Raw genomic sequence first — 18,970 nt, forward strand, 5'->3', positions numbered from 1 at the left:
TGAACAAACATTCTGTTAACGTTTCCGATGCAGCTGATGCATTTCCATCTGTTTCGGGAAGACTCGTAAAGCGCTAAATAAACTGAATGTGTGTATCACACACACTACACAAACACTGTTTATCAGAGGTGGACACGCATCTGTTATCTTGGCTGAAGACAGACACATTCGTCCTTTGTCTGTTTCTGGCTTCGGCCAGATGTTACAATCAACATCTACAGGCCTCGTCGTAATTCACACCAGCGGTCCATTACTTCACATCCGCAGCTGATAACTCAACCGGAGCGTCTTACACTTTCCATTACATGTTCGATATATTCCATTGCAAAAATGCTCTGGATTTTGAAATATTATGTTATCGATTAGCAATCGCTTTTAAGATAATGTTTTATCCATTAGATTCTCACAGAGCCAGGGAAGCTGCCAGAGACGGAGGACTAACTTTCAAGACATGCTGAAGGTGTCTCCAAACAAAGAACGGCGAACATGGAGTGAAAGGGATAGTGATTTCTCAGAGTCCATTAGAATCGGATGATTTTTTTTATTCTTGCTGATAACTTTCTCTCAAAGTTAAATGGAACCAAAATATAACATTTTCAGCATGTTGTTTTAAGATAAAAACATCTTCAAAATAAAAAATTTTGTATAGGGTCCAATTCACACTAATAACTATTTACTTATTAGCATGTCTATTATTAACATATTGGCTGTTTATTAGTGCTTATAAAGCACATATAATGCATGACATCCATAATCCTACCCAATACCCTAAACTTAGCAACTACCTTATAAACTATTAATAAGCAGCAAATAAGGAGTTAATTGAGGCAAAAGTCATAGTTAATGGTTAGTTAATAGTGAGAATTGGACCCTAAAATAAAGTGTGACCAAAAATTATTTGTATTATCTCTTATTAATTATTTAACATTGTAAAATCTGATATGTGAAATAATATTTTTTTCAATGGAACAGTTTATTTAGACAAAATATATGAATATATTTTTTATATATATATAAAACAGTTTGTTTAATATTACACTATATAATACATTATTTTTATTACTGGTGTCTTACCCTATAAAGACTATAAAAATTATTGTCACATTATTTTTTTATATTTTTTTGGAACAGTTTATTTAACATAGGCCAAACATTCTTGTAAAAAAACATACATATATAATATATGTTTATAATTAGTGATGTTTAATCCTGTAAAGCCTGACATATGAAATAAATGACAAAAATGTACAATATTAAAAAAATATATAAATATATATTTGTATTATATTTTAGTATTGCTTTTAATTAATAATTATTAATGCAATTTAACACTGTAAAGCTTGATTATATCAAATAACCATCTGAAATAACTAAGTTTATTTAACCTTTTTTTTTTCATAAAAAAGACCAGCATTTGCATGATATGCATACACAGAAAAAAAAAATATTCATTGAATTTACAATCTTTTTTTTAAGGTATGTGGTTGCAGTCAATTTATTTTAGTTGCATTTAAATAACTTAAAAAAATGTAGCTAATATCTCCAATAACATTGAAATTATCCAAACATATAATGCAATGCAAGCCAAAGTCTAAACTATCAATCAGAGACAGAAGGCATGCAGCAGATTGTGTGATTGATCCTCAAGAGACTAAACTTCACCTGGTGATCTGTTTAGTAACCTTTAACTCTCAGAGCTCCTCAGCAGCAGCTCGTTTTCTCGTAAGAGACTGAAGATGTCATGACTCACTGAAGTGAGCTCCTGCGAGTTTATATAAGCAGAGAAATGACCATCAGCACATACTATACAGATCCCTTCTGAGCGGACACTTTCATGCACTATTCATAAACTATTCTGTAAAAAATTAGTTTTAGTAAAACAAATGATTATTGGAGTGTGTTTTACAAGAAAATACAATTGTAGTTTTTTGCATTTTAATTTAACCAATTTCTATTGGTGATATTATTAGTATTTTCTAAGTGAAAATCAAAGCAAACCTAATGTACTTAAGTCATTATTCAATTCAAATTAAATTATTTATGTATCTGTTCACAGTCCACGTGAATCATAAGTGCTCATTATTCCAAAGAAGAACACATTTGGTTTTCATAATCTTAAGTTATTAGGTTTTCTTATCATAATTATATAATAATTTTTCATTTCAGTAACAAAGTTTAAAGCGATTTTGAATTTAAATAGACGACCAGTGTTATTTTTGTATTTTTATTATTTTATTTTGCTCATTATTAAATACTATTATAATTTTTTTATTAAAATTTTAGTTCATGTTTATTTTATGTTGTTATTAAAATTTTAGTAATTTTTTTTTATTTATTTTAGTACATCAAGTTAAACTAAATGGAAACTAGAAATGTTGCATTGGAAGCTGAAATAAGTTTTTTTATTATTCTTTATTTTATCGGTTAAATTAGTTTTTCAATTTTTTTATTTACAAGTATAATGTTTATGGTTGTACTTTTACTGTAATAATACTGTCAATTTCATGAATTCACTCTGCTATTTATTTATTTTTTTATCCAATTAGTTCTTGGTAGATTATATTTATTAATTTTATTTTATTTTATTTTATTTATCTTTTTTTTGGGGTAATTTTTTTTTTTTTTTGGCTGTCTTGTTTACTGAAATCCATTAGGTTAAAGCAGGTTGCAGATTGCATTATCCTTTATCACACTGATAATAAAATAAACTGATAAGTTGTTTTTTTCCTTGTCTAAATATAATGAAAGGAGTTGACAGCAGGTCACGCAGACTCTTGATTGGCGTCTGTCTGGTTGCTGTGTGTTAGTCAAGGCCACTGACTCATACATGTACATGCAGTTCTGCTGAGTCACTACACTACAAGCTCTTACATCCGTTACGGCTCTTAAAGCAGCTGCTGCACATCGACCGCTGACCAAATCTAGCTTTAGTTTAACCTTTCATTACATGCATAGCTCCGCCCCTCAAGTCTGATCGGATGAGTCACGTTTGAAGGTGAAATTCAGTACCAAACACACACTCTATTCATTATTTTTAGTCACACATTTCCTTGTTTCAAACCATAGATCACCTCTCAGAATTACAACATCACAGATATGTGAAAGCAATGCACATTTTTGCCAAATGCGATACATATACAACACCTGCTCTGGTTTTTCAATCACTAAAGACAACGAGACATTCAAAAACGCTTAATGTGAAAAATGCAAACAGATGAACCCAGAATATGATCGTATAAAGACAAACAAACAAATTTGACTTTACAGTTTACAGATTGCAAAGAAACTGTGTTGACTATCTTGGCTTACAGCTAGAAAATTGCATTATGAAACCATCGTCAGTAAATAAAGTATCATAAATAAACACGACTAAGCTAAATACCAGAGTAAAGTCACATTAAACTCACCCAGCATCACTTGCATTGCCACATATTAAGGCGTCCTTGGCTCCTTCCACTTTGAAGTAATTATCTGGAAGAATGAAAAAAATATTTACATTTTTTGTTCTTTTTTCTTGATCTTCATTTATTTGTTTTAGTCGTTTCATTTCAATTCGTAATGATGTTAATGTTTGGGTTGTTGAAAACTGCAAAACAAGAGTATCATAATTCCATATCTAATAATATGGAATTAATAATTCGGAATTATTAATTCTGAGAGAGTCAAGTCGACACGCCTCAAAGGGTTAAAATTACATAAAATTGTCTTAAAAAGATTTAAATGATGTAGCTTTTCCAGTGCTTTTTTGATGCAAAATATTAAATTAATTTCTGCTGTACTTTACTGTGTTTTCATCTCAGATTTTCATATTTTCATAACATTTACCATTCAAACTGAATGCAAATTTCATAAACCCCATGCTTATGTTTCAGAAGAATCCAGCTCTGCTTCAGATCCCCAGCTCACAGGAAACCTTAACGTTTATATGGACGTTATATAAATGTTTATGGAATGTTCTTATAACCTTATTAATATTTGATATACATTCTCATAATGTTGAAAAACATGTTCTGAGGTCATCATTCTTGGAACATAAATATGATGTTATTTGTACGTGAAAGTTCTAAGAAACGTTTTTGTAACATTTAAATAACATTCTAATCACAACAAGAAAACTGGTCATTTAATTGATCTTGGAATTTAAAAAAAATAAACTTTTAAATAATATTTTGGGGGGAAATAAAAATTAGTAGAAAACTAGACATTTTAACTTTTCTTAGAATTAACGTTCACCTAATATTATATTTCAGGTAAATTAAAATAAAAATGTTTAGGAAACGTTTTAGTAACCTTTTAATAATGTTATAATCACAGCAAGAAAACTGGACTTTTAAACTTTCTCAAAATATTAAAAATAAACCTTCAAACAACATTAGATTTTTGGGGAAAATGAAATTAGTTGGACGTTAAGGAAACATTTAGCCGTGTTTGACCCATTCTCCTTGAGCAAAGTAACTAAATCATGCACACTTATAATATTACCAGTATCGCGTATTCTTGATTTTATCGTGATATCACATTATGATCCACGCAAAATTTACTTTGTTTTGGCCCGTTATGCTTTGGCACCAATGTTGGGTAAGTTACTCTAAAAAAGTAATTAATTACTAGTTACTACTTACATCTTCAATAGTGTAATTAGATTTGGTTACGAATTACTCTCTCCGAAAAGAAAATTACTTTTCTAGTACTCCCAAATGATTAATCACGATTAATCGCATCCAAAATAAACAACTGCAGTCATAAGTCAGTTTTTGAAACCTGAATAAATCAAGGTAAATAGGTCCCAAAATAGAACCCTGGGGAACCCCTTTAGAAATATCAAGATATTTATAATATACAGTTATTAAAGTAAATTTTTCTATTGATAGTACACCGGTGTCCTTCAGATCATCATTAACACTGGTTATTACGATAGAAAACTGTGTGAATTCAGTGGTTCTCTGTGTTCTGGAGCACGCAAAGCATGACAAAGCACTCAAGGAGAAAGCGTCTTGTCTATTTCTGTCTGTGTCCTACATCTTATCGAGTGCCAGCGCTGTCCTAATTGCTATTCTAATGAAATGAGACCACCCCAAAAAAAGACTGAATCTCATCTAAGACGTCGCTCTTCTAAAGGTATTGTCATTCAGCCGCAGAATTATGATCAATATGCCTTATATTACAGACTGCATCTTGTTGAGTTTAGTATAACTATGATTAAAGTATTTTAATTTTCAAGTGTATATTCAATCAAAGCTAAATCCTAGACATTGTAAAAAAGTTTGAATGTGTAACCAATTGCATACACATAGCCATCATTTTATGTTTTAGTCATCAGTCTTAATTTTCTGATTTAAATAAGACCAAAGTTACCACCAGCCCCTAAAGAATTAATTTAATTTTAATAGATTTTAATGTTATTTTATTAAAACGTATCTAAGCAGTTTATGCAACCAGCTCCAGTTTCATTATTGTAAATTAAAACTTAAAAAATCTGAAATTAAATTACATACAAATATTAAATGAAACAAAATGTATACATTTTCCAGCAAAAGAATCACAAATTATGCCTTAAGCAGCTTAAATATTAATTAAATAAAAATGAAAGTAAGCACAACATTAAATTACTAAGACTTAAAATTAAATTTAAATTAAATTTAAAAAGGGATTAAATAATAATAAAACTTATAATAAAATAATAAATCATAAAACTGAAATAATTTAGTAATTTAATTTAGTTTAAGTGCTGAAATCACAAAAAAATAAAGCTAATTTAAATATACATTAGAACTAAATATTTTAATGAAAAATAAAATAACTAATAAAATAGTAAAAATAACAAATGCTAAAAACAAATTACTAAAAATGTTACTAATATTTTACTAAAATTAACATTTGAAAAAACTTAAATGTAAAAAGAAATGTTGCTTTTATATATATATATATGAAATAAATATGTCTACGTTTAAATACATTTGAATTATTAAAATGACTAAAACTAAACAGAAATAAATATAAATGAGCATTATTTAATATTTTAAAATAATAAACTAATTAAAAATAATAACTAAAACTGCTATATTACTAAAACCTAAGCTAAAAATTTAATGCAACTTAAACCTGGAAATATGCTTTACTAAAAAATATTAATAAATACTGAAATAGTATATAAATAACTATAAAATAACACTGAGTTACACTAACCAGAGAAAATACCAATTAAAAATTATATGCTTTTAATGTTTCTCCAAGAAAATGTTGAGACTTTTGCTGAAAAATCCTCCTTTCTCTAAAGTTTCAAAGTGTGCTCAGATTTGCAATCCAAAGTCATAGATCTCAGCCTGACCTCATCTAATGATTACTGTATAACGACTGTTGTGTCTGTTTCTGTTTCTCAGTTTCCTCTCATCTCGACTCCAGAATATCAGAGAGACTTGAAGATGAACTCTTGTGACTTAAGCCAGTAAGAAACCACCTAAAACCTGCTAAAACCCACTCAGAAGACCTCAGCAAGCGCACAGCGATGCCTCCCACATCAGAGAGGTCACTCCACCCACAACAACTTTCTGCTGTAACGGATGAAATGGAAACGAGCTATTGTTCAAATGGTTTTCCACCGACTTGACACTGACCTTCATTAGTGATGAAGTCCTCCAGAGAGGACCAGGTTCTGTTATTGCAGAAGAAAGTGCTGCTGTTGTCTGAAGGTAAGGTGTTGTTGAGACAGTGTGCGGTGCTTCGGACGCATTTCTGTCGCAGGTTTCCCATGAAGAGCTGCAGGCCGATGAGAGCGAAGACGCTGAGACAGAAGACCGTCAGGATCATCACGTCTGCAAGCTTCTTCACTGACTGGATCAGAGCGCCCACGATCGTCTTCAGGCCTGGGATCAGGAGCGGCACAAATCCAGAGTTCAAACTAACTTTCAATCAGTTGATAAAGTCAAGCTATTAGTTATTTTTTAGTGTTGGCAAACGATTAATCGCGATTAATCATGCAAAATATATAAAAAAAATAATATATGGGAATGTGCTGTGTTTTTTTATATGTATATATAAATAAATACACATGCATGCATGCATATATTTAAGGAAAATATTTTATGTTTATATATTAAATATATTTATATATATATATATATATATATAAATTAAATTATTATAAATAAATACATGTAAATATTTTTGAAAATATGCACTGTATGTGTGTGTATTTATACACACATCATAAATATACATAGTGCACACACATGTATATTATGTAAACAAAAACTTTTATTTTGCATGCGATTAATCGCGATTAATCGTTTGACAGAAATAATTATCCAGATCATATCCGGGTTGTGCACCATTGAGAATTGGATTAAGAACACCTATTGAATTCGGATTCAGATTTTCATTTTGAATTGTGAATCCAGAAAAATTTCAAATATAAATAAATAATATAAAATGCATAACTATAAAACATATATGAGTATTTTTAGATATTTCACTTTATTTTATTTATAATATTAATTTAAATTAAAGTTGAAAAAGTGTGGGTGAAATGAAAAAGGAATAATTTTAAGTCCAATAATGACAGCAAAAATTTATTTTACTGTATTTTATTGTCTTTAATAACTGTATATTTTTATACATTTTCCATGTCACCCTTACTTTTCAATATGGTATATACTTTAATTAAGAAATTTAACAACATAAAAATAAAAAAAAAATGAAATGCAAAAAGTAATATGAGATATTTAAAACAAATAAATAAAAATAATAAATTATTTATTTGAAGTTATTTAATTATATTACATTTCTTTGCTTTTGTTGATTTTTTTGGCATTGCAATTCAGTATTTCTTCCCAATCAATTTCCATTCCAGCTTCCTTTTTATTTGTTTTGCCACTTCAAAACAAATGAAAGCTCACGAATTTAACAGGATTCTCAAATCCTGAGAATGTTGCCGAACCCTGGACCACATCTTTCACATTCGAGCATCCGTCCAACCACATTAAACCACAAACACAGCACACGACATCAGTCTTTACAAACATTTGTGAGTGCGGGAAGCACACAAAATGTGAGAGTTCACAACAGACGCTTCCCTGGAACGATAACATGCACATTTCTGTATATATAATATATATATAAGATCATGTATGTGTGTATTTTATGTATGAATGAATATAAATATATTCTTCTCATTCCATAAGAAGCGTCTGCTCTTTGGCTCAGCATGCAAACTAGTGTTTCTCTACAGCTACTCATGCCTTCAACACGTCAATGAGACTTTTGGAGTGAGTTGACTGAACCCCGAACTGACAGCTGAAGGAAACGTGACCTGTCCACCCTGATGTCCTTCCACTTGTGTGTGATCGACCTACAATACAACACGTTGCACCCGGAGGTCTTTCTAAAGCCGATGCAATCTCAGTGTAAAAACAGCTGTAATCGAGTGCAAAAGTGCTGTCTAGATTTTCAGACGCAGTATTTATCTTTCCATTCATTTTTCACACAGGGAAGTCTTTGTTAAAGAGTTATGAGCCATCAATCAAACCAAGCAACTACGAGGAGTATCAGAACATTACAAACTTTAATTTGAAGATAAAATATGTGTGGGACAGAAATATAAAGACTGTGAACTTTAGTTTTAGTTAAAGGACTACAATCCCATTAAGCATTGTGAATGACATAATCAAAATAAAAACAATTAAAAGATATAAAATACTATTAATTTAATGATGTGATATGTTAATTATATATAGAGAGAGAGAGAGAAAGAGAGTGGACGGAGTTCTTTTTCATACGACTCTCTGATTGGTGGAATTTCTGTACAGCATCAGGGGTAATGTAGTTTCTCACGACAAATTCAGCTGTTAAGAACTATAACTTTAAACATAAGTTGAAATAATGCGTACAGATGGCTTCAGCTACAGCATATACCATCTATTAACAACCTCAGATCTCAAAGTCGGTCTGTCTAGAACAGTTATTGTTAAAAATAAAATAAAATTTCCCTGAGGAGAAAATGAATGGAGATTTACTTTGAGAACCAGATTATTTCACTCTATGGCAGTTATTTGAACCCTGCTGAAAATAAATAAATGAATGACACCTAGATGGTTTCCATGAGTCAAGCTGGTCTGGTTTGAGGGTTTTACAGAGGTTTTGTCCCCAGCTCACAGGGAACGTTCTCAGAACGTTGTGACAAGGTTTTCTCAAAGTTATAAACAATTGTTCAGTTATCCGGTCTTTAATGACGTTCTCAAAACATTTAATCAAAAGCATTATTTACATGTTGTTCATGGAACATTCCTGAAACAGTTTTTTAAATGTAACAACTTTTAGAATGTTTGGAGAACATTCAAAAGTAACATTCCTACAATGTTTGCACATGGAATGTATCAGTAATGTTTCCTAAATGTTTCTCTTTGGGATGTTTAGAACACTCTGAAATGATGCCCTCAGAAAAATAATTAATTGGATGAACTCAATTTAATTTATTCGTCCAATAAATATGTGTCGCCCGAACACATAAAAAAAAACAAATTCAAAAACTATCTGGTAAGGCTCTTTAAATTGATTTGTTGCTCAACTCAAAAGTCTCATTGCCTACACTCTGCATTTCCACGTTTCCAACAGCGTTTTGGAAGTGGCAGAAATGCGTTTGGGTCATCCCTGAGCACCTCAGGCCTCGGCGTTTATCGGCCTCTTACCTGGGATGACTGAGATAGTTTTCAGTGCTCGCAGAACCCTGAATGTCCGTAACGCTGAGACATTGCCCAGGTCCACAAACTCGGTAACATATCTGCAAGAAGCCAGAATCGGAGCACAGACAATGACAACCACACCAACAAAGGCAAACAACACAGCGGAGAATGTGCTGGGAAAGAGATGAGCTGGAGGACACAACCGGATGCGGGTCAGATCCTGAGCTGTTGGACTGGACACTGAGCTGTTCCCTTGCGCTTACCTGGGATTACGGAAATAGTTTTCAAAGCGCGGAGGACCCTGAACGTGCGGAGCGCTTGCAGATTGCCTACTTTTATAAATTCAGTGAGAAACCTGCAGAATCAGATTAGAGTTATGTGGATCAAAAGACAAACCACTGAAAGACACAAAAGGGAGAAAATTACACTTTAAACCACTCAAATGATGTCCTTTTTACGCACTTAAAGGAACAGTTCACGCGGAAATGTTTATTTTAAAAAAAGTTTTAAAAATGTATGGCTTTAGTTCTTCTGTGGAACATAAAGAGGATTTTTCGTAGATTGTCACGAGGGCTATTTTTCCTTCCAGTGAAAGTGAATGGGTGCCAATGTTGTCAAGAACAAAACAATGATGCTAAATACGTACTGTAGCAACATAATTTTAAAAACACCTTTATATTAATGTTTAAGTATTTTAGGTATTACTATGCTAAGTCAACTTGACATTTTAATATAAAAGTTAATATTTATAATAATTTAACAGCACATTTTATTGTCTATGGTTAATGGTCAGTTAATAGTCACATGACCTCCAGGTATAAAATAGTAAAATAATGAATTTTTTTATAAAATAGTAACACAATAATTCAAATAAAGTACATTTTTTGTAAGTGTTTTATTTTGACTGCTTTATTATTTTAATTAATTTTTTATGTTTTTTTAATCATCTGAAACATGCCGTGTTCATATTCCAATGCTTTTTTTATTGCACTTTAAATTTTCATTTAAATAAATTAATTCATGCTTGGCGTTTATAATAAATGCTGTTTATCGTTAACACCATTAAAATTAGTTTGTTTTGAATTTACTATGAATTTTTCTTTTTTGTTTTACTCAGAATACAACTCAAATGCGTAGAGATGAAAACTAAAATAACTAAAATGTTTATAGTGCTCATAATTTTGCAAACATTTATTTATCAATACTTTTTTCATGACATTTGGACCCATTATTCTCGACTAACATAGTAATTATTTCAAGTTTAATAACTTGAATTTAAAATTTTATTCTTTTTTTGTTTTATTTACCAACAATGTGGCTTATTTATTTATTTATTTTAATCAAAAATACAGTAGCACTGCATAATTTATATTTAATAATATTGTGTATTTTATGCCTTTTAAGACATGTTTTATTTCATGTTCCACAGAAGAAAGTAAATGTTATTAATTCGTAACAACATGCAGGTGAATAAATGATGGGTTTGACTGTAGACGTTCAACACTTTTCTGTTTCTATAGGAATTGGCATTGACTGTTAAGTATGATTTATTAGCATTGGCCGTCATTCGTCTTACTTTAATGACGTCAGGAGCAGCGGCTCGCATTGCTTTCCACATCCAAATACACCCGTGATTTACTGACGTCTCTGAGACATCCAGTTCAAGGACAAGTGGCCTGTTAAAGCTTGAAAAATAAAGCCATAAAGGCCAACGCGAAATAAGCACTTCATCACGGCGTGGCTCACTGAGATTCGTCTCAAACCGCTGAGATTTAGACAGAAATTCAGGTTTTTAAAGGGACAGTACACCTAAAAATTTCATTCTTTTATTATTTATTCATCCTTAAGTTTTTCAAACCTGTGTAAGTTAGTTTCTTGTGTGGAACATAAAAGTGAGGTTTTGGAAACCAGACGGAGTTGACGGTAGCCATTGACTTCTATAGTAGCGGGGACGATACTATGAAAGTCAATGGCTACCGTTAAAGTTTTGTTTACTAACATTCTTCAAAATCTTTTTTTGTGTCCAGCAGAAGAAAGAAACTCATATAGGTGTGTAAAATCTTGAGGGTAAGTAAATTACAAGAATTTGTACATTAATGGGTGAACTGTCCCTTTAAATGCTGTCGTAAGATGCATAAATTATTTTTGTTGAGCTGACGTTGAATCATTTAAGAATTAAGTGGAAGAAACTGTGGTTATTATTAACAGTTTCAACATCACCAGCAGAACAAAACGAGAAAGAAAGAAGTAAACTTTAGCACTTTAGGAGAAAGTTGTTTAATTAGTGTTTTCTAACAAAAGAGATCATTCATCAGTCACGCTGTTTATTTGACTCATGATTCACTGAACTAAATGTGCTAATCAGGTTTGTGGGTGTTTAGCAAATAATGTACAGTAAGCACAAGAATGACTCAGCTGATGAGTGAATTCGTTTAACCGTATGAACTCTCAACTTCATCCCAAGTCCTGTGTATTAAAAAGTACCTGCAGATTTTTTTTTATTTTTATTTTTTTTTATTTTAGAAATCTTTGAAAGAAACTGAATTTATTTGATCTGTAAAATAAGTAAAATATTTTTACAGTCTAAAATCACTGTTTTCTATTGTAATGTATTTAAAAATGTAATTTATTCCTGTGATGCAATGCTGAATATGTGTTTCGGGAAATATTTTTTTTCTTTTCTTTAAACCCTTATACACTTTTAATTCCCCAGGATATTTCAGGATTTTTAACTTTCTTTGTAAGTGATCGAGCCAGTAACCGAGGTGAGAATGATATTATTGGATGTGAACGGCACTCGGTGACACATTCGTATGATGCTGTGACTCCAGGGATGCACCTGCATCCACGCTCTCCTCTGTTGCTATGGCGACGCGTGTTTTGGGATTGGGGTCGAGGACGGGGTAAGCGCTCGTAACAATTAATCACAAATACAGACCTGCTGCCCTTCCCAGCTCAAGTCAAGCAGCTGAGATTAGATTATTACAGCCTATTGAAAATAACAACAGCGCCTTTATTGCTTCATTATCTCCACAGAGTCCTAAGCAATCACTAAAATCATCATCATCATCAATGTTATATGTGGTCATCGAAAAATATCACAATTTAATGATTTTTTTTTTCTTCTAACAGCTAATAATGTTGTCGTTTTCGATTGCGTAGTGTATTAAAATAATTGTTAGGATTTTTTTTTTTTTTTTTTGAATTTAGAAATTTCTAATAAACTTCACAAATAATTACGAAAAAACAGACAAACTGAATTAAAAGTGAAATTTAGAAAGACTGAAATAGTACTTTACATTATAATTTATTAAATAACAGATACAATAATATTTAAAGGTTTTTAAATCATTTATTTGTTATTTTTAGGGTCTCATCTAAAGTACATTCATACAATAAAAAATCAGATTTCAGTAAATTTAACAAATAATAAATAAATGGAAAGTGACACATCTAATTAAACATGACATTTATTCAAAACCATACTCCACTAATTTTTTACATTATATATATATATATATATATATATATATATATATATTTTTTTTTTTTTTTTTTTTTTACAGTTTAAAGCTGAATTAAGTAAAATTATTTTCATTAAATTATAATTATTCCTCTTTTTTTTAAATAAATTCTCTTGTTTTTAGGGTTTAATGCACAGTAAATACCGACAGTTTTCTAAAAAAGATTATTTTAGTGAGTCATTCAGAGTAATTTCACAAAACAATAATTATTCAGAAATTGCTAGAAAATCACTTAATTAAAGATTCAATTTTGAAGTAAAGACTGAAACAGTATTTTATTATAAACCATACTCTAATAACCTAAACTTTAAAAAAATATTATATATTTTTTATAGTGTAATAATGTTGTTATGTTTATTTTTAAATAAAATAGTGAATTAAATAAAATATAATCATTTTTTTTTTTTTTTTTGTCTTATTGTATTTAGGGTGTCATTCGTAGGATTCGAACAGTTTTCACTCATAAGCTGCTAGTGTATTCCCTTTCTGTTTTGGGGCTCTAATCACACATGAAGGGGTCACAGGAGTCACTGATTTGACTGAAATCCACAGAATGATAACTTACGCCATAACAATCACGCTGAAGTCCAGCCAGTTCCAGGGGTCCCTCAGGAAGGTGAAGGGGCCGATGCAGAAACCCCGCGCCAGGATCTTTATCAACGACTCAAACGTGTAGATGCCAGTGAACGTGTACCTGAGCGGAAGAGAGAAACGGAGGGATGGACAGAGATTCAGACCGTGATGAATCAAAGACAAGACCCGGAAAGCCCCACGGGTGACATACAGAGAGGATGAACGGAGACGGGACACAGACATGGAGTTGAGAGGAAATGAAAAGCACATTCACAGTCCAGCAGCCCCTGTGACATGAATGACAGCGAGTCGCTCCGTGATGAACGGCTGGATGCACATTAAAACCCAGCGGATGGAGGCCGGGTGAGAGATGCAGCATTCGGGAGTGTTTCTCTTCTCATCTTTCTCTTCCTAGTTTGACTCAGCTCAGTGTATTTGTGAGTAGATCTCCTTCTGGTTTGTATCGTACCTCTCATCACATCTGAGACTCGTGCAATCAATGTGCTTTTTCAAATCTGCCTCTTTTTTTTTTAAACAGCATCTCTTTCGTTTTCACAAACAGGCCCACACAGAATTCACACACACACACACACACACACACATATAGTCATTTTATCGTTTATATGTGTGTCTGTTTGTGTGTGTGTGTGTGTGTGTGTGTGTGTTCTTATTGTTAACTAAAATTATTAAAATATTTTTTGTTAATTGCAATTAACTCATATTAAGTGAAATAAAAGATAAAATAGTACATACAATTATTTAAATAAATTAGTATTCAATTATTAATTAAATTAATATTTTTTATAATAATTTTAGTATTAATTAAATTAAGTAATTATAAATGAAGTTATTAATTTATAAATAATAATGTTTAATTATTAATTATAATTATAAGTTTATAATTAATTTATTTAAAATGTACGAATATATTTAAACAACTACCAAAAGCTAATAAAACTATTTTCATTAATTAAAAATGAACTGTTATTAGATTAAATAAAAATAAAATAATATTTATTTTAAAGTTTTGAGATTAAATTATTTGTTTATAATTTGTATTTAAATTAAAATGTGTAATTATTTATAATTAAATGAAATTATTTACAAATGTATAAATGAAAATAATGAAATTACAAAACCGCATAACAAAATTACTAAAATTTTAACAAAAATTAAAATGAAATTTTCACAAATTTGTAAGTGTAATTAAAGTGTGTTTATTGTATCGCTATAATCTGATGTCTATATCTTAGGGTTTGCCTTCATAAGTGCTGAGAGGTACGACTTCTCACTGGTTTCAGAAACAGTGTTGTCTTTGCATGCCACGTGCTTCAACATCTCCTGACATGAAGATATCAGACGCTGGTTTCAGAGCGTCCCGAGACCGATGCCGGTCTTCATTAAAGGTCTGCGTGCTTCTCTACGAGCACATGCCTCGTCTCCTACAGTCACTTACACTGCAGGTCACAAACATGGGATAAATCCTCTCTATCCGGTGGGATGTACGTACGCATGGGCTGACTTCTGCCGGAGTGCTGCGGCCCTTACTGAAGCTGCAGATGATGGACAGACAAACCCAGAGACAGACAAACAGATCAACCGACAGACAGACGACCGGAGGATGAGTAAACCGAGAGCGCGGCAAACACACGACAGAGAGACACGGAGATACATGAGCTGAAGAAGAGCAGGAATACACCACAGAGACAGAGAGAGAGAGAGAGAGAGAGAGAGAGAGAGAGAGAGAGAGAGAGATCCCACTTTTTATTCTTTGACAACATTCCCTTTAATGAATCTTCCCGGCGCTGGTTTATGTCATGACATCCAAGAGATCCCGTCAGATCGTTAACTTACTTGCTAATCGAGGTTGACAAGCCAACAAACACCTGTCAGAGCTTTACATCAGAACAAATAGGGCACATTCCAGAGGTCAGAGGTCAGAGGTCAGTACACTAAGACAGGAAGAGGAGGAAGAGGATGAGAGCGATACTCACTCGACGTATTTGGCCCACTGCGCTGGTTCAGACATGGCCATGAAGCAGCAGTTGGTCAAAATAGTGCACATGATGAAAAGACTGAATAACGTAGAACTGGTTAAGGACAACGTTTTGTTTTTCTTTAAAAAAATAATTTTTAAAAGAAAATAAAACAAGCTTATAATGGGATCACATGGAGAGTAAATGAAGACTTTAGCTTCTCAGACGTTTCTCCTGAATAAATGATTTCCTAATAATTAATAATGTCTCAAAAAAATAATAATGTCTCAAAAAACTCAAAAAACATTTCTCATCAAACAATCACAGCTGCTCCACATTCATCTCATAGTTCTTATTGTCTGACTAATGATTAACTTTGTTTTGATTAATTTTTTTATGAAAATTTTTTCTGTTTTGGAAGAAACTATCTTTGATGTTATGTACTTATTATGTACTTATTATAGTTATAAAAATATTTTTTTTTATGTTTTAATCATGATAATTAACATTATTATTATTATTATTATTATTATTATTATTATTATTATTAAAAATAAACAAATATGTATTTGGAATTTTTACAAGTAATATTTAGAAATTAATTAACATTTAGAATTATATTTTTATGAGTATTTAGAATTTGTTTCTATTTTCAATAGATTTTCTATTTTGCTTTCATTTAAATTTTTGTTAAAGTTGTATAAATTTTTATGTTTTTTATTATTTTCCTTTTTTATGTTTCTGTATCTCTCACTATATATACATTTAATATTTAATATTATTAATAAATGTAATAATTTTGCTGTATTTTTATTTTTTTATATTTGTTTGGATTTTTTAAATATATGTATTTAAATAAAACAATGTTACTAATATATATATATATATATATATATATATTTTTTTTTTTTTTTTTTTTTTTTTAATTAAATTACTTTATTTAATCTTAAACATTTCTAGTTTTTATTTAGTTTCACTTGATGTACTAGAATAACTCAAAATAAAACTGAAATAAAGAAGATATTAATATGAGAGTATTGTGATATTATTTTGTTCTCCAAACTCTGTAAGTGATTATTTAATGAACAGGTCATTACGTATAAAGTATAAAGATCCTAGAAAACTCTCTCCATCAAATGCATCATATACATCATGATGATGGATGTTTTCAGACAGGGCTTGATTACAGGGTTTTAATGCAGGGGTGTGAAGGACTAAAAGCTCGTATCAGTAAATGACAGACGCTTTTTCTTCCACATGACGCTGAAAATTACAGTTGAGGACTGGAAATACAGTGTTTTTAATGAACAACTCCTACCATGTTTTATTTTGGTCTTCGTATACTTTAAGCGTCCGTGTATGAATGTAATTCACACTAATTATGCCCACAGCGCTTTATAGCACCTCGCCGTTAAATGAACTGTTCCCTGTGAACGGTCTTTAGATGCTTTCTCGTTTTATTTCTGATGCTGATGGATTGATAGACAGAGCGTCTCAGTTTCACCTTGTGGACAATCTCCACTCAATGGCTTTTAAATGGACAGTAATGAGTGCAATTATGGTTAAAAGGTTAAAGATTCGTTCTTTAGTCCTATAAATGTATTATTCCCTTTTCCAGAGCGAGTCGTGATGGAGAACAATGAACGGAAAAAGAACATCAGAAAAGCTACAGGAGAATATAGCCCGGATCTGACATGGGAACGATAAGTTTGGGAATTTTATGATAAATACTAAATATCCAGTATAATCGGACATTTCCAGTTAAGGGGATAATTATTGGAAATTATATACAGCATTTACAAGTCGTAGTTATTATCGTAATTATGGTCTGGACCATTTTATGTGTATTAATTTAATAAAACTTTTTTTTTATCTATAATTTCTATGTTTTAATCTACATTAAATCTGTTATTTTATTCATATTTTAATCTGTTTATTTATTTACTATATATATATATATATATATATATATATATATATATATATATATATATATATATATATATATATATATATATGCTATTTTATTATTTACAAAATTATTATTATTATTATTATTTGATTTTGTTTTGTGTTTATGTATTTATTTTTCTTACTATATACATAGTAAAATAAATAATAAAATTAATAAATAATACAGTTCATACATGCAATCTCTTTCTACTGTTAATTCAATTATTTAAAAAAATATATAAATAAATATAAAAAATAAAAATATAATAATTTTAAAAGATATATACTTAAATACAAAATATTATAAAATTTAAAACATGTTTTTAAAATATTATATATATATATATATATATATATATATATATATATATATATATATATATATATATATATATATATATACTTATTTAATTTGTATTTGAGAAGTGGTGTTTGGTTTATATTTCCGTATTGCTGTGCTGTGTAGCTCCGCCCACAGTGAAATCTCATTGGTACAAAATCCTGATGCTGTATATTCAACATGATCTGATTGGCTGAGGCTGGCACTTTCAGTGTGAAGAGATACATTTCTTGTCACTGGAAACTTTCCATCTTCCGAACGCACTGTTTGTGACAATCAAAGGCCTGCGATATACAACAACAGCTCTGGGAAAATCCTCCGGAGTCTCCATGTCATCCGGGGACGCTTCTTTCTCTGATACGCAGCTTTCGATCGCCGCCTGATTCTCAGACTTTAGTAATGAGCTCAATCACTTGAGACGTCGCATGAATGTGCTCTTGTGCTGCTGCTTAATCAAACATGTTTCCTGGCTCGACTCTCCCGGGAAATCTGCATTTAGCACGGATCTGTGTCGTCTGTGTGGGCGCCTGAACCGATCGAATGCATCGCACAAACACATATGAGCCGTCACTTCTGCTAGCATCTGTGTCAGACTTCAAAGTTTAGAGGAAAATAAGAATAGGAAAATAAAATTAAACTAATTAAATAACTACTTTAATTAAATGAATAATAAAGTAGAAATAAATACATAATGAAAATGGAAAAAAATAGAATAAAGTCAGTAAATAATAACAAGTTATTTAAAATAAATAACTAAAATATTTAAAATGAATTAATAAATAAGTAAATAAATATATAAATGGATTAATATAAATAAATATAATAAAAAAATGGCTAATTAAAAATAAATAATTTAAAATAAATAAATAATAATAGGAATAAAATAAATAATAAAAAATAATAAAATTAAACAATTATAAGAATAAA

General features: G+C 30.6%; 1 protein-coding gene across 2 annotated transcripts in view; it reads right to left on the bottom strand.

The window, feature by feature from the left end:
- Positions 1-18,970, bottom strand: part of scn5lab (sodium channel, voltage gated, type V-like, alpha b) — a 131,912-nt gene that overhangs the window by 81,205 nt on the left and 31,737 nt on the right. Inside the window, exons 4-8 of one of the 2 annotated variants that reach the window (XM_052596544.1) lie at positions 15,769-15,858; positions 13,767-13,895; positions 9,684-9,775; positions 6,615-6,863; positions 3,408-3,471 (exon numbers count right to left, since the gene is read on the bottom strand). In XM_052596544.1, coding sequence (XP_052452504.1) covers positions 3,408-3,471; positions 6,615-6,863; positions 9,684-9,775; positions 13,767-13,895; positions 15,769-15,858 — 624 coding nt within the window. Of the gene's footprint in view, positions 1-3,407; positions 3,472-6,614; positions 6,864-9,683; positions 9,776-13,766; positions 14,214-15,768; positions 15,859-18,970 lie in introns of those variants that run through there. The other variant, XM_052596543.1, reaches the window with a different exon arrangement.

The sequence above is a fragment of the Carassius gibelio genome, chromosome B24, assembly GCF_023724105.1.
Source record: "Carassius gibelio isolate Cgi1373 ecotype wild population from Czech Republic chromosome B24, carGib1.2-hapl.c, whole genome shotgun sequence".
Classification (NCBI taxonomy): domain Eukaryota; kingdom Metazoa; phylum Chordata; class Actinopteri; order Cypriniformes; family Cyprinidae; genus Carassius; species Carassius gibelio.